Source organism: Kryptolebias marmoratus, linkage group LG2 (assembly GCF_001649575.2).
Source record: "Kryptolebias marmoratus isolate JLee-2015 linkage group LG2, ASM164957v2, whole genome shotgun sequence".
Lineage (NCBI taxonomy): Eukaryota > Metazoa > Chordata > Actinopteri > Cyprinodontiformes > Rivulidae > Kryptolebias > Kryptolebias marmoratus.
In genome coordinates this window covers 12,679,120-12,705,032 of record NC_051431.1, presented here as the reverse complement: position 1 = coordinate 12,705,032, position 25,913 = coordinate 12,679,120, and the positions used below count along the sequence as shown (strand labels likewise).

At 38.2% G+C, this 25,913-nt stretch overlaps 3 protein-coding genes across 8 annotated transcripts in view; 1 reads left to right on the top strand and 2 right to left on the bottom strand.

Moving 5' to 3' along the window:
- Positions 1-97: 97 nt before the first annotated feature.
- Positions 98-5,148, bottom strand: cep57 (centrosomal protein 57). The gene is made up of 11 exons (XM_017428970.3): positions 4,850-5,148; positions 4,387-4,567; positions 3,953-4,153; positions 3,720-3,841; positions 3,482-3,610; positions 2,819-2,896; positions 2,619-2,714; positions 2,180-2,260; positions 1,838-2,067; positions 1,615-1,759; positions 98-1,520 (listed from the first exon to the last, which is right to left on the bottom strand). Exons 1-11 carry the CDS (start codon positions 4,892-4,894, stop codon positions 1,347-1,349), a joined length of 1,482 nt encoding a protein of 493 aa, XP_017284459.1. The 5' UTR covers positions 4,895-5,148; the 3' UTR covers positions 98-1,346.
- Positions 5,149-5,352: 204 nt separating this feature from the next.
- Positions 5,353-12,801, top strand: mre11a (MRE11 homolog A, double strand break repair nuclease). 3 transcript variants are annotated; one of them, XM_037982109.1, is made up of 20 exons: positions 5,353-5,449; positions 6,659-6,738; positions 6,905-7,037; positions 7,177-7,337; positions 7,425-7,512; positions 7,617-7,758; positions 8,056-8,170; positions 8,267-8,452; positions 8,544-8,715; positions 8,810-8,890; positions 9,480-9,609; positions 9,823-9,923; positions 10,019-10,189; positions 10,275-10,334; positions 10,405-10,588; positions 11,293-11,379; positions 11,471-11,532; positions 11,971-12,032; positions 12,163-12,253; positions 12,437-12,801. In XM_037982109.1, exons 2-20 carry the CDS (start codon positions 6,719-6,721, stop codon positions 12,476-12,478), a joined length of 2,088 nt encoding a protein of 695 aa, XP_037838037.1. In that variant the 5' UTR covers positions 5,353-5,449; positions 6,659-6,718; the 3' UTR covers positions 12,479-12,801. The 3 variants fall into 3 exon arrangements, with proteins under 3 accessions (XP_037838037.1, XP_017284455.1, XP_017284456.1); XM_017428966.3 differs by having other exon boundaries at positions 11,968-12,032; XM_017428967.3 differs by having other exon boundaries at positions 5,365-5,437; positions 11,968-12,032.
- Positions 12,802-13,151: 350 nt separating this feature from the next.
- The window catches only part of tmprss4a (transmembrane serine protease 4a), a 17,372-nt gene continuing 4,610 nt past the window's right edge, over positions 13,152-25,913 (bottom strand). The window contains exons 1-13 of one of the 4 annotated variants that reach the window (XM_017428954.3): positions 24,895-25,167; positions 18,070-18,124; positions 17,731-17,877; positions 16,898-17,050; positions 16,661-16,787; positions 16,442-16,558; positions 15,896-15,942; positions 15,411-15,573; positions 15,127-15,290; positions 14,742-14,837; positions 14,492-14,634; positions 14,200-14,352; positions 13,152-14,058 (exon numbers count right to left, since the gene is read on the bottom strand). In XM_017428954.3, the coding sequence (XP_017284443.1) occupies positions 14,047-14,058; positions 14,200-14,352; positions 14,492-14,634; positions 14,742-14,837; positions 15,127-15,290; positions 15,411-15,573; positions 15,896-15,942; positions 16,442-16,558; positions 16,661-16,787; positions 16,898-17,050; positions 17,731-17,877; positions 18,070-18,124; positions 24,895-24,903 (1,386 nt within the window). In that variant the 5' untranslated portion in view covers positions 24,904-25,167 and the 3' untranslated portion in view covers positions 13,152-14,046. Of the gene's footprint in view, positions 14,059-14,199; positions 14,353-14,491; positions 14,635-14,741; positions 14,838-15,126; positions 15,291-15,410; positions 15,574-15,895; positions 15,943-16,441; positions 16,559-16,660; positions 16,788-16,897; positions 17,051-17,730; positions 17,878-18,069; positions 18,125-19,901; positions 19,979-24,894; positions 25,168-25,913 lie in introns of those variants that run through there. The other 3 variants (XM_017428952.3, XM_017428953.3, XM_017428955.3) reach the window with 3 other exon arrangements.

The window sequence follows — 25,913 nt, the reverse complement described above, 5'->3', positions numbered from 1 at the left end:
TTATTCAAGCATACTTTATTTGTCAAGAAAACACACTTATTTAGATCTTGGTTACTTGTCAAAAAAATCTGACATACATTTGTTTATTTTTTTTTTAATATAAATATGATACTTACACGTATATTATAGTCAATGGCTTTGGAAAACTTCAAAGTGGTCCCTGAAATTTATATCAGCATCTTTGTAAACTGTTGAATTAAAGGAAACTGAAATATAAACAGTTTTTTTTTTGTTTGTCTAGTTGAACACGACATAAATCAGTCCACAAATTTAGACTTTGTAAAGTTAGTCTCAGTGCTGCTGAAGAAGCTCTCCCATAAAGTTACAGTAAAAGGACACTTAGTTGTCACCTCTCAGTTCACTTAATTCAACCAGCTTCATAAGATTAAAGGTTTTGTTATTTATGCATGATGAACCTCCAGAGTGAGTCTCTTTGTTTCTTTTAACCCCAAACCTCTTTTGCAATAATGTCCAAAAAATGAACCAAAAGGTGCATTAAGTTTTATTTATCACAATGTAGCTTTATATGCAAAAAAGGATTCAAGTTGTAGGCAAAGTTGTTGCAAATTTTTTAAAGCCTTTATTTTTTTTTAATGCTGCAGAGCGGCCAGAAATTAATTTTTCACCTCTTAGGTTCATTCAGTGGTTAAACTGGCCTGAACCAAAATAAACACCTGAAAATCTTTTTAAACTGTGGTGTGTAAAGAGTTTGAAATATGTCACATACTAGAAACTTATTTACATTTCCAAAGATGGTTGACCCCATTTAGATCCAAATAAGACCTGGAATGTTTTTGTGCGATATAATCTTGGTTTCTTTTAAAAATAATCATCTCTCTCTCTGAAAGACTAGCAATAGTGTTTAAATATTCAACGAGGCAAGAAAAGTATAAAGAAAATCTATACAGTCTATTTTCTCCCAACAGTATCTGGGTTTGATACACATTTTTGTAGCTAATACTTGAACTTTCACACACTCTGCTGGTCAGAATCGGCAAGACAAGAGAGAGACTTTTAAAAAAAAAAAAAAAAAACACCTTTAAAGGGTGCAATAAATTATCATTTTATCCTTTCTTACTCAGTCAAATTGTTTGATTGATTCTTTAAAAGGCACTAATAAAAAAGTATGGTTTAAAAAAAGTCAAATTGCTGTAAAATGTAGAATCAACTCAAATTTGCTTCTCTTTCAATAAAAGAAATCATGCGATTATTAGTCATAAATGAACTCAGACTGTTTGTGTAGTGTTTTTGTTTCTTTAAGACAGTAGCCGTTTTGAAGCTGAAATAGCAGACAGACAGTGCAGTGAAGATCAACCTCATGTGTTGTGTTCACATCCTGGTGTGTTTCAGGTCCGTAAGGAGGCCTGCAGAGCCTTCATGTCCCTCAGCAGCCTCAGGTTCTTCTTACTTCTCTCCCCTGGCTGAACTTTGAGAGATCTTACAGAGTGACCTCTGGTGGAAACTCGACCTTTGTTCCCACTGCTCTGTCTGGATTTAGCTTCCTTTCTCAGCTTCATTAGCTAAAGCACAAATAAGATGTTTTTTTTTTTTAGTAAAATATGTTAAAGGGAGATAAATTTCCAATATTAAAACACAGGTTTTGTGAAGCCTTACCTGTGATTTGTGTTTGTGAAGCTTACTGATCTGTTCTCCTTTCCTCTCCATTTTCAGTAACAGCCTCTCCTGCTCCGTCTGAAGATCTCTCCTTTCCTCGCTGGAGACACTGTTCTCCACCTGCCTCATCAACTCATCCTGCTCCCTGGAGCACAAACAAATAAAACTTAACACTGTGATCACATCTAAGTTCAAAATAAGCCCAAGCTTCAAATTTACTCACAAACTCATGAGGCGCAGCTCCTCCTGCAGGGCTTGCAGGAGCTCCGACAGGTCTTCTCCGTTAACGGATGAGGAAGAGGAGGAGCTGTCTGAATGGCCGTGGCCGCTTTTCTCGGGGTGGCTCGTTTTGCGAGACAGGACGCGGCTGTTGCAGAGGCAGGGTTGATGACATTTCAGGAGAGACAGCACGGCCTGAACGTTGGCTCTGACCGAGTGGCTCCCGCCTGCCGACTGAAAACCGGACAGGAGGCGTCAAAGAGCAGAGAGCCGGCGTGAGGAAGGCACATCATTACAATGTTTTAGCCTTACACTGCCACCAGAAACCCGTGACTGCAGACATTACCGTTCCGGTGACGAAAGGAACATCTCTCAGGCTCAGTCTGTAGTGTGGTTCTGTTTGGGACAACTGCTCTGGAGAAGACTTCTGTAAAGAAAAAAGCACCAACAACTAAAACACAGAGAAGAGGGTGTATGTATGCCACTTAAGATGGGTTTTATTATCAGTTACTCTAAAACATGATACAAAATGTGTTTAATTAAAAGTAGATTTATCAGCCTTACAAAATGTCTTAATAGTCTTGAAAGCAGGGATAAAAAAATAGTTATGTCTGTTTTGTTCTTTTTAAATAAAAGAACTTAAACAAGTTTTATTTTAAATCAGAACATTTTTCATGACAACAGTAAAACGCTGACTCAATGTGCCAGACAAGACAGAAGAAGAACTGTTCTCAGTAAGAGTAAAAGCATGAAGAACAGCGAACCTTCCCTGTAGAGCTTGTTACCTTTGAATCAGCGTTCTTCTCTTTGGGTTGTCTGATGGACAGACGTGGAGACACGGACCGCAGCAAGATCCTGTTGGCCTCCAAGCCAGTCTGTAGCTGAGGGTTGTAGACAAAAACAAATTTAGGAAAAATGACAAGAATTTAGCTAGTATGGAGAAGTACAAGGAGAATGGTCACAGAAAAACAAAACATCGTCTTACTTGGCTGGCTTTATCCTGGATGAGCTTTCTCTGATGCTCTTCTTCTTGTAGCTTCCTCTCCAACTCACGAATCTTCCCCTGTCACATGCAGAGTCACACTCGTCATTACTGGGTTAAATTTAAGACATATAACCCCAAAATAACACTATATCTCACATGTAGCACCAAAATCTACCATAGATAAAAAGATGGACTAGTTTCAAACCGATAGCCCTAAAATGTGATCCTGCCCTGATAATAATTTTGAGATAAATTACGTTTTGGTCAGTTTGTCAATGTGTGAATACAAGTTTGAGTCTTGAGGAGTTTTTTTTTTTGGTGGAATAAAGATGTTTCATTAAAACAGGCTGTTTTACTGATCCATTTTATCCAATATTAGCAGCATTTCTGAAGCCTGAACAGGTAAAAATGTCCATCATGGCACAAAAAGAAATGAAATATATCACTAAATTGTGTATTTTTGCCTTTCAGTCAACTGGTAAGCTTAATAAATTTTTATTGAAGAGTTACCTTATTTATATTAGAAGCTTAAGGAATTAAATAACTTTATTATAAATATGTAAATTACTGTTGTAGTTCTATGACAGTTTGCTCCTCTTTGCAACACAGAGAAGAGTCATTAGTTATGTTTTAACCTGCAAAGCTTTTGTGCATTTAACGTACCTCCGCAGTTGTCTGTGTACGAGTCATCCTGAGATAGTCCCGCTCAAGTCGCTCCAGTTTTTCCAACTGGGCATGCTCAGAAACTGCATTAGGCTGTTTATCAGCTGCACTGGCTCTCTCCATAAAGGCCTAAAGGAGGAAACAATAATTCAATTCACACAGAGGTTTTGCATTTTGTGTATTTTCCAGCAGGAGTGGTTATTTGAGTCTAAATAAGAATGTGAGCTAGTGAATTCACCTGCTCATTGAGAAGGCTGGGCTTTTCTGTCCTGGTGCTACGCAGCATTCTCCTCATGTGGTCCAGCTGTCGCTCCAGCTTCTCACAGCGAGACTCTGCGGCAGCCAGGTGGGTGATCAACACTACAAAGAAAGATACATGGTTAGACATAAACAAGTAAAAGTATGCACTGTATTTGAGAAACGATACGAAAAGCAAATCTAAAAAAAGGGGTATACTATGAATGTCCTCACCTTGGTTGCAGTTGGACTGGTCATTAGTCTTTCTTTCTGCAGCTTTCTGATCATTTGAGTGTCGCTGTGTGTCGCTGTCACACTGGAGAAGTGTGCGTGAAGTGTGTTTCCCTGAAGAATGCAGACTGAGCTCTGTGTGTTCCTTCTCTAACTCCAACCTCCTGATCTTCTCTTGGAGGTTCCTCAAAGCGGACAAGATGGCTGCAAGGGCACAAGAAGAAAGGAGCGGGACACAAAAAAAATATGACGCGGGTGGGGTTTGGAGATAAGATAAGATCAATAGATAGAGTAAATGATTTACGGGGATGAAGGGATGCCTGTGCTGCCGAGACACTCAAGTAGAGCGGCATCACGTTGCATGCGTAACCATGGAGCTCCGACACAATGTTTGAATGGAAAATTTGGCAACACACACTTAAACAAATCGAGTTTACCTGCACTGCTGGTTTCTGGGAAAGCTTTGCTGGGTGATGCTGGACGATACTGAGTGCGTGTTTGGGGCATATGATGTCCAAGTGTGTTGATGAAGGGATGGTGGGCTGGATAGTCTTTATAGGATGACAGGGACATGATGTCGGACACTATTCTACTGGGTGCCAGAGGTGGACGCAATTCCTGCAGAAACACAAGGATTAAACTGCATCAGCAACCTTTTGAGAATAATGCAGAAATTCACACACTACAGCTTTAGTGAAGCAAACAACCATAATAAGTGAAAATGTAATACAGAAAGTAAATGAAGTGAAAGACAAAGCCCTAAATCTATATGAATTTTTATGAACAGCAGAATTTGGGCCAACTTTTGGACCCAACTTCAATAAACTTTCGCTCATGCAGCACCAAACAGCTGAGTTGAACAGTGTAGCAGTAAAGTTTAAAGTAAAACGAATAAAGTACCTTCTCCCACGAAACAGCAGCTGATGTTTTTGAACGAGTCTCCATTGAAATACAGCCCAGTGTCTTCAGGCTTCCTTGTTTGCGCTGAAAAAAATCAGGGAGTAAACTATGAGACTTTTGCGTTCGTTACATTTTTACTCTACCAACGTCCTTTTCGAATATGACACACAAACTCGCTAGCTAACAAGCTCCGTTTCTCCGTGAAAGCCTGTCAAAGCAAACACATTATGAGCTATGAGAAAGCATCACTTTAGCCAGCCACACCATACAGACTTTGTTGCAGTGGGAATGATACTTATTCCAGCCTGGCCCGTTAGACAACAAGGGTCTACAAATTAACGTCGCGTTTCATTGAACAGCTAGACCGGTGTTCCCACACGGATGAATCAAGCGCACACATTCGCTGAGCGGAAATGTAGTTCTTTTTAAGTGGCCAGTCGGCAGTTTAAAGCGCTGAGCCTTCAAAATAAAACTACAATGACACTGGGCCATCTGTGAGCGTGTCGGATGACGTTTTGCAAGAGTTGCCGGGATTTTAAGGGTAAAGTTTGGTTGTTTTGCGTGACTTCTGAACATGCTTCTGAGGAGGTGGGTGGAGAGGTATGCTATTTTTTTTGAGTTTGGCGAACGTAACAAAAAACTTTTTCTCAGTTACATTAATGGTTTGCTACACGTAGCCACCATGTAAACATGGTTGAAGCATTGGACACGTAAAGGTTTTAGCATAAATGCTAGCAAGTTAACTTAAAGCTAAGTTACCCTGAGTTTTGCTAAAGCCATGACTTTACTAACGTATTATTATTAATATACTGTCGGTATAACAATGCATAGCCTGTGTATTTTCCTGCGAGCCAAATTTTCAACACTGTATTTTGTTTCTGTTATTCTGAAACGAAGTATAAGGGTGAAGTTTTTTCTTACTATTTACTCACTGTTTAAAGATAATTATTGAACCTGTAAATGTGCCATGATATATTTATTTGTATTAAACCATACGAATCCTTTACAGGTAGGAAAAAACTATGTTTTATTGTAAAATATGCTTATTAAACCGCCTGGTTTAGGAATTATCCTATTTGACCTTTCATGAAAACAAAAACAAGAGTTTCCTAAAGCTGTAATTAGAAAAAAAGACATACACAAAACATATTTTATTTTTCTTAAAAGGCACTCATTTTAAATTATGAAATCAAACATAAAAAGGCTTGAATGTCTTATCCTAAATGAAGCAGTAATGCTCTTTCACGCTCCTGGTATTTCAGAAGGAAATGTGACAAATATGTTTAATTTTCTTTTCTTTAACCTCCGTCAAATACAACCTAAATCTTCACTATCCCCTTTTTTGGAAACTCTTAGAGAAGTTATGTTATAGATGACTGAAAATCTACACCAACTTAAATCTGAACTATTTATTGTTTTGTGTCCTATTTTTTATCTTGACCATCAGTGCTGGTATGATGAACTACTTCTATGGCCAGAATAACATACCATATGTACATGTTTGTCATTTAAATCCAAAGTAATGTCAGCAGTAGTAACAAACAGCATGGATAAGTGTGTCTATGTCTTATGTAATCATAGGTGAAATACACCAAAAAGTAATAACCTATAAAAATACCAAATTAAGTAGAAGAAGTAATTTTTTGCAGTAAAATATCTTAAACTAAACACTTAAACACAATAACGAGGTCTAACTAAGCAGAGGACTTAGTTTATTTAAATGGCATGTGAATATAAAAGTAAAAGTTGATTTTTTATTATTATGTAGCATTTCTGTATTTGACATGTTTTGGGTTATATTCTTTGCAGGCGACCCAGTTGCTGACAAGTTTCCAGGTTTAAACGGGTTCTTCTGTTTCTAGTACCATCATGTCTTCAGAGAAAACTTTGTGAGTTTCTTTCAATTTTCTCTCAAATCTAACAATGAGTAATAAACACTGTCTTCGTCGTGGTTATAAACAGCTACGTTCCAATTAAAATGTTCTCCTATGTACAGTATGTTCAGAATAAACAAAAGAATGAGCTGTTTAAGTAATAATTTTTTTTTTTTCCCAGGGATGACGAGGATACTTTTAAGATCCTGATTGCAACAGATATTCATCTAGGTTACCTCGAGAAAGATGCTATTCGTGGCAGTGACACCTACAACACACTGGATGAAATCCTGAAATGTGCAAAGACGAATCAGGTGTGTGCACTTCTGTTGAAGTGAATCTGAATATATGTATGATTTAAAATGAAAAAATATATATCTGTTCTCTTATATGTATTTCCTTTTTGTTCATTGACCCATGTTAAACAAATACTCTCTGTTTTCTTTCTTGCAGGTTGATTTCATCCTCCTGGGAGGAGATTTGTTTCATGAGAACAAACCATCCCGGCGATGCCTCCACAACAGCATCACTATGCTGAGGAAGTACTGCATGGGAGGCTCGCCTGTAACCTTTAACATCCTCAGTGACCAGACTGTCAACTTCAACACAACCCAGTCAGTTTTTCGTTTGTTTTTATTTTCTGCTCCGCTCTTTCAATCAGAGAGCTGTTTGTGGATTAAATATGTCGGGATTTGTTGTAGGTTCCCGTGGGCGAACTATCAGGATGAAAACCTGAACATCTCTATTCCTGTGTTCAGCATTCATGGCAACCACGATGACCCAACCGGGGTGAGAGCAGTCTGTTCCGAAAACAGTCAGGAACGACACATTGTCCTTTCTGCATTTCTGCATTTCTGTGGATTTGTCACGACGATGCATTCGTTTGTTTCAAGGCGGAAGGTTTGTGCGCGCTGGATCTGCTCAGTGCTTCTGGTCTCGTCAACCACTTTGGCCACTCCCAGTCAGTGGAGAGGATCGAGATTAGTCCCATCCTCTTGCAGAAAGGCAGCACCAAGTTGGCTCTTTATGGTCTTGGTGAGTTTGAACTGGTAGTGTCTTATGTTTGACTTACCTTTGCACCATAAACCAAACCTTTATTGTTGTTGCAATATCAGTTACACAATAAACTGTTTGAATAGCATTAAAGTATAGACTCTTATTATCTAAGTGCATGCATTTACTCTTTGCCTACCAGTTATATATTTGGCTAATCAGATAGACTCTTATTGCTTGAGATAAGATACCTGTACCTAGTTGGTTTATTGCATCTGGTATTGCCATTGCAATATTTAATAATAATAGTTTTTTTTTTTTTTTTTATTCTGTGTCAAGGTTCCATTCCAGATGAGCGGTTGTACAGGATGTTTGTCAACAACCAGGTTACCATGCTTCGACCCAAAGAAGACCAAGAGAACTGGTTTAACTTGTTTGCGATCCACCAAAACAGGTGGGTGCCAAAACATGAGTGGTGCGCTTGTTGTCAACCAAACAAGAGCTCTCCATGTATTTTCTCGATGTGCGTTTGTCTGTATGTTATGTTTAGGAGTAAGCATGGTCCCACAAACTACATTCCCGAGCAGTTCCTCGATGACTTTCTTGACCTGGTGGTGTGGGGTCACGAACACGAGTGTTTGATTACACCATCCAGAAACGAACAGCAGCTCTTCTACGTGACACAGCCGGGCAGCTCTGTAGCCACCTCCCTGTCCCCTGGAGAGGCCACCAAGAAGTAAAACACCCACGCTGAATGATCGTCTCAAAAATGGGTTTTTATTTTAGAAGACGGCAGGTTTCACATTCCTCTGTTTTTGTTTCTCTAGGCACATTGGTCTGCTGAGAGTGAAAGGTCGTAAGATGAACCTGCAGAAGATTCCCCTAAAAACTGTCCGTCAGTTCTTCATTCAGGATGTGGTGCTGGCTGACTATGAAGACCTCTTCACACCCGATACACCTCAGGTCACAAAGAAGGTGGAGAACTTCTGCTATGCAAAGGTAACATCAATCCTCATAAGTGATGCTGCACCTGTTTTATTTTTTGTCTGCCCAACCTCATCTGTCCCTGTGTCGTTTTGTCATTTTTTTTTAGGTCACAGAGATGCTAAAGGAAGCAGAAAGGGAAAGGCTTGGATGTCCGCTCACACCGGAGAAACCCTTAATTCGGCTGAGGGTGAGCTGAGTTCAGGTTCAGGTTGACCTCAACTTCAAACTAAAAGCGTTCTGATGCAGTCGTTAAAAAGTATAGAGAAGTTTAAAATTAGCTTTTCTTATTTTCCATGAAAAAAAGTATGAATAAGCATCTTTAGTTTTAGACTTTATTTCCTATTCCTATACTAAAATATAACAATTTGAATTTCTAAAAAAAATTGCTCAACAGTTCTTTTTATATTTCTAATATGCAAAAGATGGACATAGTTATAGCTTCAGTTCAAATTGTGAAACACTTTGTGATCTTCTAAGTTTAAATATGTGCTCTGTAAATGCAGAACATTTATGCAACTTGTCAGTCACCATACGGTCCAGCTGGTGTACTGCTTTTTCTATTTAACTTAACATAATTTGATAGGATGTTGTATTAAAGACAGCTTAAACTCTGTGATAAGACCATCAGTCAACTACTGTTTGTTTTGTACGCATACAGGAAAGGTTTGTACCTAAAAGGGGACAAAAACTTAGTTGATGAGAGTGGAGAAGTCTGGAGTTTTGAAATAAGAAATGCGTAGAAACCCTGAATTCGTTCTCTTTTTTGCTGTTGCCAGGTGGACTACAGTGGAGGTTTTGAGACGTTCAACGTCTCTCGCTTTAGTCAGAAGTTTGTGGACCGCCTGGCAAACCCAAAAGACATCATTCATTTCCTCAGAAAGCGTGAGCAGAAGGAGGACATCAAAGGTCTGTCACAGACTAAATACACTTTTGTTCTTATTTAATCTGAAAATCTGATGAAGTGTTTTATGGATTTATTAATTTTTTTTATCAGGAAAAAAAAGAAGTATTGTAGACCCAAGTTGCTCATTTTTATTCATGCATTTAGTGTAGCCTGTAGTTAAACTTGCCAGCTTATGTGTTTTCTATGTGATATATTTTATTCATTAAACATTTTAGATGAGCTGAATGTTGACTATGGCAAGCTGGTGAAACCGACTGCGGTTGAAGGCCTGAGAGTGGAGGACCTAGTTAAACAGTACTTTGAGGCAGCTGAGCAGGTGCGTCAAACACAAAAACAAATTCTGACATTAATCACGAGATTTCAAGTTTTGTTTCCGTCTGTTGTTTTCCCCGTCTGGGTGTCGTTTTACAGAAGGTCCAGCTGTCCCTGCTGACCGAGCAGGGCATGGGAAAGGCCATTCAGGAGTTTGTAGACAAAGACGAGAGAGAAGCCATCGAGGAGCTCATCACCTACCAGTTAGAGAAGACACAGCACCATCTTCAGGCCAGAGGAGTAACCACAGAGCAGGATATAGACACAGAGGCAAGACGGCGTTGCCGGCATTCCAGGTTGAGCAAATCTTCATGTCATATGGCAAAGTTCAAAGCTCACGTTCGCATGTTTTCAGATTCGGCTGTTCAGAGATTCCAAAAAGAACACGACTGAAGAGGAGAACGACATTAGAGAAGTAAGTAAGGATTTCCCCCTAAACTCTGAAAAGCTACTTCAGCTCTGTTTAATCTCACTGTCTTTCTCAGGCCTTCAGTAGAGCCAAAGCTCAGCGGAAGGAGCGCGGCGTTGACGCCGTAGATCACGACATGTCCGACGAGCTCGCGGATGCTTTCATGAACTCCGATGATGACAGTTCAGTTACGTTTCCTGCTCCTACACGAGGAAGAGGCCGAGGAGGGAGAGGAAGAGGTGGTCGAGGCAGGGGCAGAGGTGAGAGTGCTGCATACATGATCTAAGGTTTATTTACGGATGTAGTTTTAATACAAAGTCATGTTTCAACAATTTGGTGGTTTTGTGGTTGACTCTTGAGCAAAATTGAGTTTTTGCATGAACAGTTAATACTTGACTAACATCTATCCGTAACACTGCATGAAAGAATTTATTAAATTAAAATGTTGGCATAAAAGGGCACAATCAAACATAAAATTAGCATGTTTTAGTACCATCTTGGTACAAATAATTGAAGCTATGTAACCATTGCAGAGTAACGGGACACATATGTTTTTTTTGCCCATTTCTACCTGTGGTTTTCATACAGATGAAGACAGCTCTATTAAAAATGCAAACTAAATAATATAATGAACTTAAATAATTGGGATCAGACAGTTCTAACGTGCCTTTAAATTCAAACTTTATTGTTAATGTCAGTGCTTTTAATTTCCTACATGGGAAAGTTGAACATCTTTGAGCCAAATCCTGCATTCGTTTCTGCAGACTAATTGGCAACTTATGCTTTCGTCTTACTCTTGTTATATCTCTTCTTGTGCCTGATTAAGTCAGACAGGTTTTAATGACAGTATTTCCTTTCATGTGCATTTGGTTGTGCCAATCCGTTAATAATGTGATATCACAGTGGAAGCAAGTATATTGTCGGTATTCCAACATAAATCCTTGTTTGGATGCCGTCCATCCAGGTGCTACTGCTTCAGAAGCTAAAGCAGCTGGTCGCGGTCGTTCCCAGAAATCAGCCGCAGCAAGCCAAAGCAGAAGCATCATGCAGGGTAGGGGGGTTGTTAAACGTCAGACATTTACAGATATCAAACAGAAATCTAATCAAACTATCACTTTGACTCTTTCTTACACTTTTCTCAGCATTTCAGGCTGCACCTTCAAGGTCTCAGGCTGGAGCTAGCAGATCTTTTGCAGCAGATGAAGTAAGTTGAATTATAAATAGGTTAAATATCACATCCTTCATCAAGAGATACTGGCTGTGTTTTGCAGCTTCAGTGAACATGAGCTCAATTATCACTAAATTTAATGAGTTCCTTTGTTGCCCAACTCCCAACAGAGTTTTATCAAATTTGGCATGGTAGTTTTTAAGTTGAAAACTTGTTTCCAAATGGGAATCATATTTTTGCAGTTTGAAGTATTAAAGACAAACAAATAATTAAATTTCGTCAGTCGACAAAGTTAAAAGTGTAGTTATGATATATTATCCTACGCAGCTCAGTTCCAGAACATCAGCATCCCCTAAAAACAAATAAACTCCATCACAGCTCGTTTAATATATATAATGACACACCAACAAAACCTCATACACCCATTTTATTTTTCTTCACCACCCTCTAACCTTGGATCTACTCTATCAGCAGGTGACCATTGATGACTCAGATGATGATACTCCAATAATAAGAGCCACCAAGCCGCCTCCGAGGTTTGTTTATTTTTAGTTTTGCACATCATAGTTTTGATTTTACAGGGAAAAAAAATCCACATTTAAAAATTATTTCTATATTCTCCCTCCTGGCTATACATCATCTGTGTTTTGTTTTTGCTGAACACAGGCCATCAACATCTTCATCCTTCTCAAGGTATAGTTCTCAAAGCCAGAGCCAGTCATCTCGAGGAGTTGCATTTGAGGATAGTGATGATGAGGTAAAAAAACAAAGGGATTCAAATAAAATAGTGTTGTGGAGTGCAGACTTTATTTTCTTATTTTACCTGACCAGTAATATTGTGTTAGAATGAAAATAAATGGGATCAAAATCCCAAATACTCAAAGGGTTTGCACTTCCTGAAAGCAAAAGCACATTTAAATTTTGTTGTTTTTTGATGCAGGATAATCCATTCAAAGGCCCCAGCCGTGGTTCCAGAAGATAACAAGTTCATCTTTTACATGTTGAGTTCAAACGGTTGGTTTAAAACAAATAGCGTTGTTCTGAAAGACATGAAACTCCATTCAAGTTTGTAGTTTATAATAAATACTTGTCAGCCATTGTTAAAACAATTATCCAATAATCTGCTTCCTTATCAAAGGTTAATAATGTAATAGTTTTTAGAAGGAAGAGTGGAGGAAATGGGAAACACTGTTGAGCTTTTACTGTCTGTCTGTTGTAGATTAATACTGACCTGTGTGAAGTTGTTTTCACTGGCCTTTGTTATATTTTCTGAGAATAATAAAGCTTTTTTTTTTGTTTTCCCTCCGTTTTAGTTTGTACTACCTTCCATCTGAGTTTTTTCCACTTTTAAATTCAAAATGAACAAGTTATCTGATAAACATGCGTAAATATTAGCCGTGCTGAAGTCGTTGCTGCCAAAACTGACGCAACTGGAAATAGTGAGTTTATTCAAAACGAAGCAGCTCAATATTTTTGGTCATTTGAATAAATGTGAAAAGTGGGATTGTTCACAGTTTAAATATCTATTTTGAGAAATTTATCTTGTTCGTGCTGTGACGTTTGGGGGAGGATGACTGAATGGAACGGAGAAAAATCCTTTTTTTTAGTACGTTTTCAAAGAATACATTATTTGATCAAATTCACAATGCAAGAAAGGTACTGTAAGAAGTTTATTATATTTACAAGTTATTAAAAAAAAGATTAAAAAAAAATTATTCAACCACCAAGACAATGCATTAAAACCATCCAACATTCATATTCAAACTCATTTACCTGAACTTCAGTATATAAGTAACATGTCAGTGCAGAATGTCAATTCATACTCGATCAGATTTCTGTGGCGTCAACACGTGTTTAATTTACTGTGCTTCAACTTAAATCACTTTTTAAAAAAAAACATTTGAAGTGCAATAATTTTAATCTTACTGATGAATAATTTTAAAAAAGGGAAAAATCCATTGACCATAGTTTACGTTTTCTGAAAGCGATCTGTACGCCACGCTGGAAATATGAATACCTGCATGCAAATTGTTTTTTTTCCCGCTATGTTCAGTGCAATATTAGCTGAGTTAACCGACCCATCTTCACATGCAGTGAAGTCAAGTAAGTGTTCACTTAAAGTGCTCATATGAATCGTTCTGTCGAAAGAAAAAGGCATTTCTTTCTTAGGTGTAAAAGCTTTACAAAATTTGCAACAGAAATCTGACTCCTGGGACTTTCTGACAAAGTCCTTTCTTAAAAAAGTTTTCAGGCTGAGTTACAAAAAAAAGCTACAATCTGAACCTCAAGTGGTCAGTGACAGAAGTAAATACATCAGTCCCCTGAGATAAGAAACTGAAATGGCACAAACACCTGAAATAAGCTCGTATGTGTGCATTGTTTGTAGCCGTTGACAGCCCATCTTTGCTGTGGAGCTTCCCCTTTTTCGCCTCGTCCTTCCCTTATCTTTAGGACAGCCACACTGAAACTAAAGCTTTGTTTCAGTTTCACAGTTTGTCTGAGGTAAACTGGACACGTGTCCTGTGATGGCTTTGGTCACAGTTCACAACATCAAAGGTTTTTCTGGAAAGAAAGAAAAGATTAGTCAAAGAAAGGCTGTGAATGTTGCAGTTCTTATTCATCTATGGAGTTAAGATAAAAAAAAACTGTTCAGCATTCTTTTAAGTGGAGCTTACTAATACAGATGTGCACTGTATGCACTACCTCGATGACTGTATAAATCCAGTTGAGCATCTCGTCCACGTTGGTGTAAACGCCGGGCCTGTTTGCCTCTGCGCAGCCGGCACCCCAGCTCACTGCTCCAATCAGATTCCACTGAGAGGAGGAAGAGTACACTAAAGGGCCCCCACTATCCCCCTGGAGTTTAAAACACAACACAAGTCTTAGATCATTAGGAGTTTTTTTTTTGTTTTTTTTTTTTTTTAGAAAAATAATACAAAATGACTCCAAGCTATTTCAACTATATGGACAGGAAGTTTAATCTGTGCTTTCTCACCTGGCAGGCGTCCACGCCTCCTTTCAATATACCAGCGCAGATCATTCTTGGCGTTACGAGTGGACCGTAGACCTTTGAGCTGGTACACGTACTCCGACCTATCAACTTGATATCCGCTTTCTGCAGCTTGGAAGCGGGCTTACCTGAAGGCGGAACAATAACAAAAGTTTAAAATAGGACGGTCCAACTTCAAAATAATAATATTAATAATAATTAGTGTGTTCACTGGGCAGTAATGCTTGTTTCTTACCATTTTCTTCCAGTAACCCCCAGCCTGTTACAATCAGCGGGGCGTCATCAGGAACGTTAAGGTCTTTTGGAGGAAGACACACCGGCTTGCGTTTGTCTGGAAAACAAGGAAACATTTTGAAAGTTGGAAATGTTTTATTATACCGTAACTAGGAAGGACAAACAAAACAGTTTCCTGTTATTGAAGCATTCAATATTACTATGTCGTATAAATCTAGACAAACAACTAAAGATGAAATGATTAACTAAACTGTCAAATTAACTGTTTGGCATACTGACCACTAGAGGGCAGCAAAGCCTACTGAATGAAAGTACCTGAGTGGACAAAAGATTTTACTTTGAATAAGTTTATTTAAACAGTTTAAATGTTAAAAGTAAAGTCTAACCTCCCACTGTGATTGGGCTCGTCAGCCTCATCAGTGCAATGTCATAGTCGTTTTTATCTGAATCGTATTTTCCATTTATTATGATCCTGTCCACAGAGGAACCCCCGGAGGACATGGAGGACTGTCCTGATAACACACTCCACCGACTCAGCACCCTTTTCTGACTGCGAGGACCAAAAAGAGAAAAAAAGGACAACATGGGGGAGTTAGTTGATATGCTACATTTCATGATGGTAGAAAACCGAACATTCAGTAGAAATGGTGCAGAGGGTGGTTACACTGACTCAGGGAAGCAATGGGCGGCAGTGACGACCCAGCGTGGCGACACCAGTGAACCGCCGCACGAATGCTGGCCATTTTGCTGCAGGCTGACTTGCCACGGCCAATCCTCGATGAGCGTATCTGCGCCCCCAACAATACGGTCCTGACCCCTCACCTGTCCACAGTCTGACAACACAATTCTGGTTTTCAACAATTTCATTCGAATAACATTTTTGATTAAATGCATTTGTCCATTCGTCCATCTTGAGCCTTCTTTTTGACCACATTCAGTTTTAACTTGAATGAGGTAAGACTTGAGCTTGAGTGAAACGCTTACTGGTTCCTGTAGGCATGTACAGACGTGTGTGTGTGTGTGTGTGTGTGTGAGAAACTTGTCACACAACTTCATCATCTTTTGCTCAGCCCCCCTTCTAACCCCCACTCAACCTTTCTGAAACCTGTGAACGGTGTCAGTCACTGTGGTTAGTTTTCAAACAGCAAAACTTACCCGAGCAAGTCAACGAGATCACAGATCCACTTTTACACTCTTGGCTGCTTGGGGGGGAAAGAGAGAGCGAGAAAAAAGTAGTGTTAGAAAAACATTTCAATCTCAAAGTAACAGTCTCGTTGCCTTGACCTAATCTTACCCCTAGCTGAACTATGCTCCTATTTTTGTTCTAATGTGACTTGGTAAAGCACCTGCTTAGTTCACTTTCATAAAGGAACAAAAACTGTGGGCTTTTTAGCCTTTAGGAACTAAAACTCTGAGAAAACACTGAAAGTTCAGAACAGAAAATGAGAACTGAAGTGGAATTTTTCTAGAAAACAGAGATTGTGACAGATCTGATTATTAATACATGCCACGGTACTTTTAGATTTTCTCTTCAACATTATGTCATATTTTAGTCCACTGGGGCAGACCGATACCAAACTGTGACAATAACAAAAAGTATCACTTCGTAACACTAACCCTAAACACTACTTCTTAAAATGAAACTACCGATTTGTCGCTATAATGTTCTTTTACGATGACAGATGTTGGTATGTTTCTCACATGTCAGTTGTAGCCACATGTATGGGTGTGCTCTCGGTCCCAGGCCTGACGGCTGTGAAAGGTCCCGTTCTTTGAGAAGACAATTTGCTCACTGAGATAATGGTGCTTTTGGGAGAACTGTGAAAGCAAAATGAGGGTTTTGTTAGTTATGACCTGAGGCCAAATAAGATGTTGCTTCAAACTGGGACACTGCAGAAGTGGTTAAAAAATAAAAAATACTTTGTGTATCCCAGTTGTGCACAAGTGGTCTGCGTGTGCTTCAAAGTCCAGCCATCACTGCACACACTCCGCCAACCCACATCCTGACTGAACACTTGAAGGACGCTCTGGGCTGAAGAGAGGCGCACTGGAAGGGGAGAGAGAGTTAGCACGGGGAGGAAAAGTGAGTCACTTTTTTTATAAAGTTTTGGTTTTGTCCGAAGAGAAAGCGAGAAGGTGTCAGGTGTCAGGTCTAACCAGGAAATGTAGAGTTTTCTGTAAATGCTGATAAACAGGAGAGCTCATCTTCTCCTCCGCTGCAGTCTTTCTTCCCGTCACAGGCCAGTTCGAGTGGAATGAACTTCACCGAGCTCGAGCAGAAGAAGTACTTGGATTCGATTAGCTTTTTAACTGGAAGAAAAAGGAGCAACAAAACAGAAATGAAGGGCAGGTTAGAAATGTGACCTTTAGCTGGGCAGTTTAACACACCATCAAGTTTTCTGACTCTTATTATTGATTTTACATTTTTCTACAAGACTGTCTCACATGAAAGGCTTTCAAATAGTAGAGCTGCACCAATCAGTTATATAGACCGATTTTCATTGCCAGTTTTTGCAACAACTACATGTTCTTTATAGTTCAGGTTGAATTACAACTTTGATTGTGAATTCACAACAAAATGTTAGTGAACAGTGAAAACTGTGCAAATAAAACCTGGTAGTTAGAAGGACTACAGTATATCTTCCTTTTTTTGCACCCTTCAAAACATAAAGGTGCACCTTATCACAGGGCACATTTTTTAACAAGATCTCTATTTTAAACTAATTTCATCAAATATAAGATCTTGGAACACAAAAGGAAAGAAAAACTGAACTTCCACACCCAAGACATCCTATTGCTAGTGGGAACTAGCTGGTTAGAAATGGTGGGAATCAAATGCATCTTTGAGTTTTAGATTATCCGGTTTTTCGGCCAAGCTGAAAAATCAGCTGATTTCGGTCTCGAGCAAAACAACTGGTGCACCCCTAAAGAGAGGGACTTGCTTGAAATCCTGTGGTGTACGTGTGTATCCTTTAAAGAAAACAACTTACCAAAGTATCCCGCCGTGACCAGTATGCCCAGTACCACCACTACTGTCAGAACAATCATCAATATCCTCTTCGTCTTCGACGCCTTGGTTGCCTGAGGTTTCTGAGCCGTCATGGGTGTTTTGTGGGGAGCTCGTTTTGCAACTGGAACTGGAACAGGAGAGGAAAAAAAAAAAGAAAATGAAGGGAATTGGGATGTGAGACACACAGGTAAAGAAAGACCCAATTTCTGCCCAACAGTTTTGACATATTAAACATATTCATGAAAATAATACTCTCATTCATGCAGCAACAAATAAAGACTGAAAACAAACAAACAAACAACACTGATGGATAGCATACCTGCTGGTTTGGGATTCAGAGGTCTGGAGCTTTCCTCTGGCAGCCTGGTGGACGTCTGAGGACAGAAAAACAAACATAAGATGAGCAAAGGTGTTGCTAAAACATTGTGCAATGAGTGGTTTGAGAGCAAATGTGCAATGTGTGTGTCAGAGCGAAGGGCTAGAAACACAACAGTACAAAACTTTAAGGTTGTTTTTTTTTCCCCTTCTTCTTTGGACTTATTTTGTTTCATTTTGGATGAAGATTAAAATGCATTTACTGGTCCACAAACACTTGAAAACACTGAACCCAGAAAGCATGAGCAAAACAGGTGTAAACTTGTGTGTTTATCCAGTGGATGTGTGAGGAAGGATCGACAGTTACGCACTCATGGAATATGCGGTTTTGCATAAAACAGAGTCGACACGTTCCACCCCGAAGCTGCAGATCGGTTCTATGTCACTCGCTAGATTTTCTAAGCTCACCACTAAACAGACAGCTTACACTGGCCAGAATAATGTGGCAGTGTCAGATGGCACCTTGAGGGTCTTACAGTCAAATCTGACTGATGTTGTGAAGGGAAAAAACCCAATAACACTGTAATGTTGCAAGACGGAATAAATAGGAGTAACCACCCTTTAACCCCAAAAATTACAGGCTAAAGAAGTTATGCTATTTAGGCATGATTGGGCAAGATATAAATTAGTCACATCATAGCACAGATCATTTCAGTCTGTAGCGTGTGAGAAAAACAATGATAATGTAGCCAAGCAAATATTCAAATTCACCGTTTCCTGTTGAGAATTTGTCACCGTATATTACTTCATGATCCCATGACCCGACAGCCACATGCAACAATGACTACACTCTCCAAAGACTCTTTTATATTACCGATGACCATTTTTAAAAATGAAGAACCCACCCTCAAACATTTATACCATTAACTGCACAGTATGTTTGTATTCCTGCTTCATTGTGTGTTGCTCCAGCCTACAAGCAAAGTAAATGCAAAACTTGAATCTAGCAGGTATCAGGTATCAGAGTGGTTTTTGGCCGACCTCGTATGAGACTGTGAGCGTAAGTTAACATAAATGGTGGACTGACTCAAAGTGATGAACTTCATACAATTTGCTGGCTTCGTTAAGCATCTAACTAATAGAATTTTAAAATGGATTGACTGAAATGGTACTGAACTGGATTTAATTGGACTGAATGTGATTGGATTTTGGATTGGATTGATTTGTAATTGGGATTCACCTGAAACTGTCTGTTATTCAACAGACTGAACTGCATTTCTCACAAGAAACTGCCTTTTTTTAATTATTAATAATTTTGGTTAATTGGGACCACACCGACAGGGTGAAAATAACAATGAATACAGGAGGTCTAATTGTCAGTGAATTGATTATTTGTGCAGATCCAGATGTCTACTAGTCTTTCAACAATAAAGACAGAACAGTCAAAGTTCAGGCAAACTAAAAACCTGTAAACGACTAGAATAATTGAAAAATAATTTTTTTTAAAAAGGAAAAACCAACTGATGGATATAATGTTTGCAGGGAGTACTTCAATCTACCTCCAAGCAAAATATGAAGGTTAAGGTTTGTTTGTTTGTTTGTTTTAATTCTTAAGTGTTTATCTTAGTCAAAAACATGTTACTAATGTTGCAGAATCTTAAACAGGGAAGTTAGAGTGAAGCTAGAAGCTGATTTACAGCAAGAAAACCTACCCAAAGACACCCAGCACAGGAAAACTAACTATTCCAATTTAGACTAAAAACACATCAGAACGGATACAAAGTGTTGAAGCAGAACAGACAAGAAAAGCTCTGAGGGGCTGTGAGAAAAACCCACCTTCAGGCAAACTTTATAGTCGCCCCTGTGGAGCTCCTCTAACAGCATCTTCCTGTTCATTTAAGCCGTCTAAAACTAAAAAAAAAAAATTCCTTTTTTTTTTTTTTTTTTTTTACTTTTCAACTTTTTGATTGGTTTACCTACAAACAGAGATAACTTTGATTGGCTGTTTATTCTAATTGACATCGTCCTCCACCAATGTTTGGCTTCAGGTGGGTGGGTTCAGAGCCAGATATGCCAACGTCGTCAAGGCGGCTTATTAAAGGGAATTCCGGCTATTTTCCGGGATCTGATCCCTGTGGCTCAGATCACCAAAAAACTTCTCTTAACTTAATACTGTTTCTGCCATTAGCTGCTCCACATTTAGTTATGTAGTAGATGTGCGTACCATCGACATTTATTATAATACTAGACCAAATTTCCCCACGTTGTCTTGTTGTTGTTGCATTTTTGTAACCAGAGTCTGCTCTTTAGGGATGTGGGGCTTTAAGTCCCAACTACTCCCCTGTACACAATCATGATGTCACATGACCTTTCTTTTAAGTATGAAAGCATATCAGAAAAATGAATATTTAAATAAACAGCAGCAAGGTAAGTACTAAGTGAATCAACAAGTCAAAACCTGAAAAAAAAAGAGGTATGTTAGGTGTTTAATAAGGCCAAAGAGTTGATCTTTTAGGTGGAGGGGGCAGGACTTTAAACTTGTACTAGAACCAGCCCATGATGCAGCTTCAATTCCTGGATGGAGCGCATACATGTGAAGGAATTCCAGTACAGTTATTATATCACCTTTATTTTTTTATGATGCAATATTATTTTCTTTAAAAATGTTTGATGTGAAATATAAATATAAAAGCATGAAACATCATTAAAGTCATAAGGAAAGTCTGTGCACCTCTCCTGTCCCTGCTTTAATCTGCCCACTGCGTCTATCACCAAGTCTTTTTTCAAATGATGAGTTTTCTTGAACTGACAACTCTTTTTATTTTAACCCAACGGTTTGTCATTGCTTGCCACTGAACAACATCAATACAGTCTCCAATTGTTTGTAAAAAAAATATACACACATTATAAAAAGAAAGGAGAATAAGCTCTTGGACGAGAACCAGCTTGCATCGTTCCAGTAAACAAGCCGACATATTAACCCAGCGTCTGACACAACAGTAACGTTCAGTTAAACTGTTGAGCAAATTTATCAAGACATATTCAAGTTAAAAAAGGACTATGAAAAATGAGAAAGACAAAAAAAAATAGCTGAATTATAATGGGTGATATTTCACAGGTATAGTTCATTTGGGGTACATATCTCAAAAACGTTTAAATCGTCACAATTTTAAATAAATAACACAAGCTTTTAGCTTTACTGCAGTTATATTATCCAAAAACTAATATATAATGTAGTTTATATAGTTGGGTTGAAATACTGGTCTCTCATTTTATATATATATAAATATATATATATTTAAATTTTAAATATAACATTAAATGTTACATTGGCTAATTTTGTTGCTTAAAAAAAAATCTCTTTTATATAACCATTGAACATAAGACATTTTCATTGTTCTTCTGAAATCGGACACGTTCTGCTGTTTGCTGACTGCGGGGGCACGTCGGAGACACGTTCATGTAGATGTGAAAGAGGGAAGCCTGTGCAGGAAGACACAGGTGTACTGTTTTGATGAGGTACTTTTGTGCGGATCTAAAAATTTCCACCCTCTGAGTCATGGTTTTGTTTTTCACAAAACTATCTTGAGTGGGTGGCTTCCAATAACTGGGATCTGCTTTGCAGTTAGATTTGTGTCGGTACATTTCCCAATATTTTAACCTCTATGGACACCAAATCGCTTGACGAACCTGTCTGGTCTGTTTTCTCTCTCTCGCTCTCGCTCTCTCTCTCTCTCTCTCTCTCTCTCTGCCTTTCTATTTGTTGCTCTGAATGCATCAGCTAATAAAAGACAAAAGCTCTAAAAGCCAGTAATATTCTTCTAAACTAACATGGCAGACCACCATGCTGGTGTAGATTCCCATCCAGGACATAATAAATACACAAAAAAAGGAAAGATTAAAAATCAAAAACAACTGGACTTCTATTCTGTAGCTGAAGACATTTTGCTTTTCATTCATTGAGCGTTATCAGTTCAATCAAGAACTGATAACACTCCTTGGATGAGAATAAAAGTCCTGTTGTTTTTGTTTTTTAACATTCCTTTTGGATGGCAGACCAACTTCAAGGTTTATAAGTCAACCAAACATTGTTTTGAAGGTGGAGTGTCATGGTGGGACAGCTATTGTGTGAGTTTAGTCTACGGCTGTGTTTTATAATTTGTCAGATTTTGTGACACACTGAAAGATTGTTGTCAGGTAAAATTACAGACATACTTTCAAAGTAAACCTGATTCGAGATGGCCGCCACAGCGACTCGACTTTAGCAAACATCAAAATGGCTATAACGCAGTCGATTTTACAGATATTGAGCTAAAATTTGGTGTGGTAGTAGCTGAGAGTCATCTTAAACACATACTCTGAGCACTAATGGATGAAGAAAAATCTTTCTTTTAAACATTGACAAGCAAGTCGACAGGAAATTTGTGTTTCTTTAAAAAGTGCTAATTTCTTTTGTTTTATATATTTTGCAGCTGCAGAACAACTTTATCTTCCTAGGAAACAGATATCCCCAGAATTTAGAGCCAGTGTTTATTTTTATTTTATATCAAAAAGAATTGATTTGATTTTAACTTTTTATTGTCTTTAAAATCTGTGTAGGTTTTCAGAAAACTGACATTTAATCTCTCCTGTTTTGCATTGCTCAGGTACCAGTCCATTGAGTACAGGTAAATACAAATTTAGATAGGACCTTTATCTTTCTTTGCTTTGTCATCAGTTTTCCATTCACTGTTTGAACTGAAAACATTATTTCAATTATGTGTTGGTACTTTAAAAGAAGATATTCCTTTTTAGAGCTTTCTTTAAACAAAACAATGAACCATAAGACTAACTTTTGTGGGGGACCAGTTGTTGGGGACTTTATGTCAAAGGACCCCCCCCTTTTATTACACTATTCTATTCTCCTTCCTATGAATATTTTGTTTTGTTTAGTTACTAAAAGCACTGTTTCATTGTCGATGGTTAGCTGAATATTGATGATAACGGTTCTAGCTGAGAGAGAGGCGAGGGTTGAAAAAGATTAGTTTTCAACAGGCGCTTGGGGCAGCCTCGGGTCCTAAGTTTCAGTTAGTGACTTAGAAGACGTAGAAGAAGACGCCAGATTATGTGTAACGCACGTCGGACTGACACATGTGTTTTTGTATGTTCAGAAGAAAAGAAGAAAGTAAAGAAAAGTTACAACCACCGCATGTCTCGACATCAATTTTGTTCGAGTGTGCAACACTTTACTTCTGCTTATTTTTGCATAACGGTTAGAAACCAGAAGCTGGGAAACCATTTTTAAGACAGTGTTGTTGGACAGGTTTTTTGTGTTTTGTTTTTGTTTTTACAGAGGGGTTCATTACTCTGAGTTGAATCATCTCTGCGTTGCTGGAGAGATGAGCTCGAGATGATAACATTTTTCTCAGATTTCTCATTACAATAAAGAAGTTTTGTTGCTTTTTTGTGTATTAAGCCTTTTTGAGTGTAACAAGCAAGATGTATTCAATTCTTGATAAAAATTTCATTTCATTCACATTTATAATTCTATATATTTTATTTAACAGTGCAAAAAAAATATTCTGAAAAATTACCCTCTCACAGGTTTATCAAAAAGATCAATATTTTTTGGATATTTTTGTGTGAAAGAGTCTAATTGTACCCACACATCATATGAGGAACCTAAAGCTATAAATGAATTCAAAAATGGACACAATGACATTTTTGACAGATTAGAGTTAATAAACACTCTTTAAAGCAATAGAATTGAACTCTATTTCTCCAAACTGAGGTTGTTTGAGAAGCCATCTGCAACAGGTAAAATAGTGATTGTTCATATCCTTCCCACAGAACCCCACTTAAAAAGATCTGAACTACTTACACAATCATCAGCTAACAAGCTAAGATAATTTGATGAACTGAAACTAGGTCTTGATCATCTGAAACTATTAAGGTTGAGTATTAGGACTAGGCAGTGTTACAGGCTGGAAAACAGGAAAGTTTGCTAAAAAAAATAATCTTCCCTCCGTTAGACAAAAACATTCCTGTGGACAGGTTCTGCTTTGTCATATTATAATCACCACGCAAAACTTAAAAACATCAGTGCTGTCAGTTGTACTGTGACCAATAAAAAACTGTTTTAAAAGCAATGGTGCGACTCATACTGACACAGAAATAGAGATCAGCTAGTTAAGCCGGCATTAGTGAGAACCATTCCCAGTTCGGAGAAAGAAACATAACTACGTCAGCCTTAACAGACAATACCTGTGATATGCTTAGACTTTTGTTCAGGGAAAAAAAAAAAAAAAAACAGGACAAGAATAACATAAATGTATAAGATTTCTGATCAATTTAAATCAAGTAAAAAAAAAAAAACAACTTTAAATTATTTCTTAAAATCAGACAATAGATGTTTACAGTCAGTGTTGAATCAGCAAATTAAAAGAAAGTAATTTATATTTGATGTCTACCAAATAATTTTAACATGTTATCTGAATTATTAGTCTTGTTATAGTTTATCAGACTAAAAAAGTAGCTTTGAACTTACCACTACAGATGAAACAACAGAAATCTTCTTATCTGTACCCAGAGCTACAACAAATAAATTCTTTTATTCTATTTCACTCCAATCATTTTGTATTGTTATACCTACTTGTATAAATTGGTAGATATCAGAAACTGACGGAGCAGAAATAAGCAAACAAAAGCTGCTTTTATTTTGACAGTGTTCCTTTATACCATACAGCTTGTGACCAGGGTATAATCAAATGGTTTCCTGAATGCAAAGCAGTAAGCTGAAGGCTCCATTTTTCATTATGAATGTGTTTATTTTTGTATCAGGTTTACTCACCTGCATCATGTAGTTGTCCTTGTATGTTTATAAGCAAAGTAACCAATGCTCTTTATGAAGGTGGGACTCCCCCGAAACTTCCAGCCCCAATAGCCTTCCTCCTCTTCCTTTCTTTCAATCTACAGCTGTGTAACCAAATCCGGCTCGAAGGCTGCCTGACCTCCACCTCTTTGAATTCCCAACGCGGAAATAAAATGTGCCGGCGTTTTAAAGAAAGTTTTGGAGCTTTTGAAAGACCGAGTCCTGTCAAAAAAACAGAACTAAGTCCAAGAAATCTGACACTTCAACCCCTCCTACCTGTGTTAAAATTTCTCTTCCTACCTGCATGCCTTCCACTGCTTTGCCCCTCCTCCCCCGTACTGTACATGTCAGTCTTTTAAACACGTCTCCACACAAGGCATGCATTTCATTATGTCTTTTACTACTCATCTCATCTTTAGTGCTTCTTTGTTTCTGAACTTTTACCTATGAGTTTGCACCTTGCTACACATCTGTAGGGAGGCAAAGCATTCAAAGCCTCAGCCATAAAACTCAAACAAACACAAGTCGTGTTCGCAATAGTACACCTTTAGGCTGAGGTGTGGTCCTTGTTTTGACAGCCTGATAGTTGTGAACTGCCATCAAACCGTGACTCATACAATACCACACGTCAAGCAAGTGGACTCTGAATGCTTTCTGTGCCATCACGTTTGTTTAAAAACATTATTTTATAAGATTAAAGAAATCCACCTTTGATAAGAAACATGTTGATGACGCCACAAGCACAAATTTTATTAATCCATAATATGAAATAAATAATGCTCAACCTTTTTTTGGAAATATGCAAAACTGGATATTTTCAGAGAACGAACTTTACAAGTAACTAGAGAAGTTGCATTTCCTGCGAAAATGCAGTGTGAATGCTTATTTTGCTGAATGATTTTGCTGAAAGCGGCTGAAGATATGCTGAACAGCTGAAGTTTAATGAAGATGCAAAAAGTGGAACAGAAGCTGATTTGTAGAAGATTTGCATAAGGTAG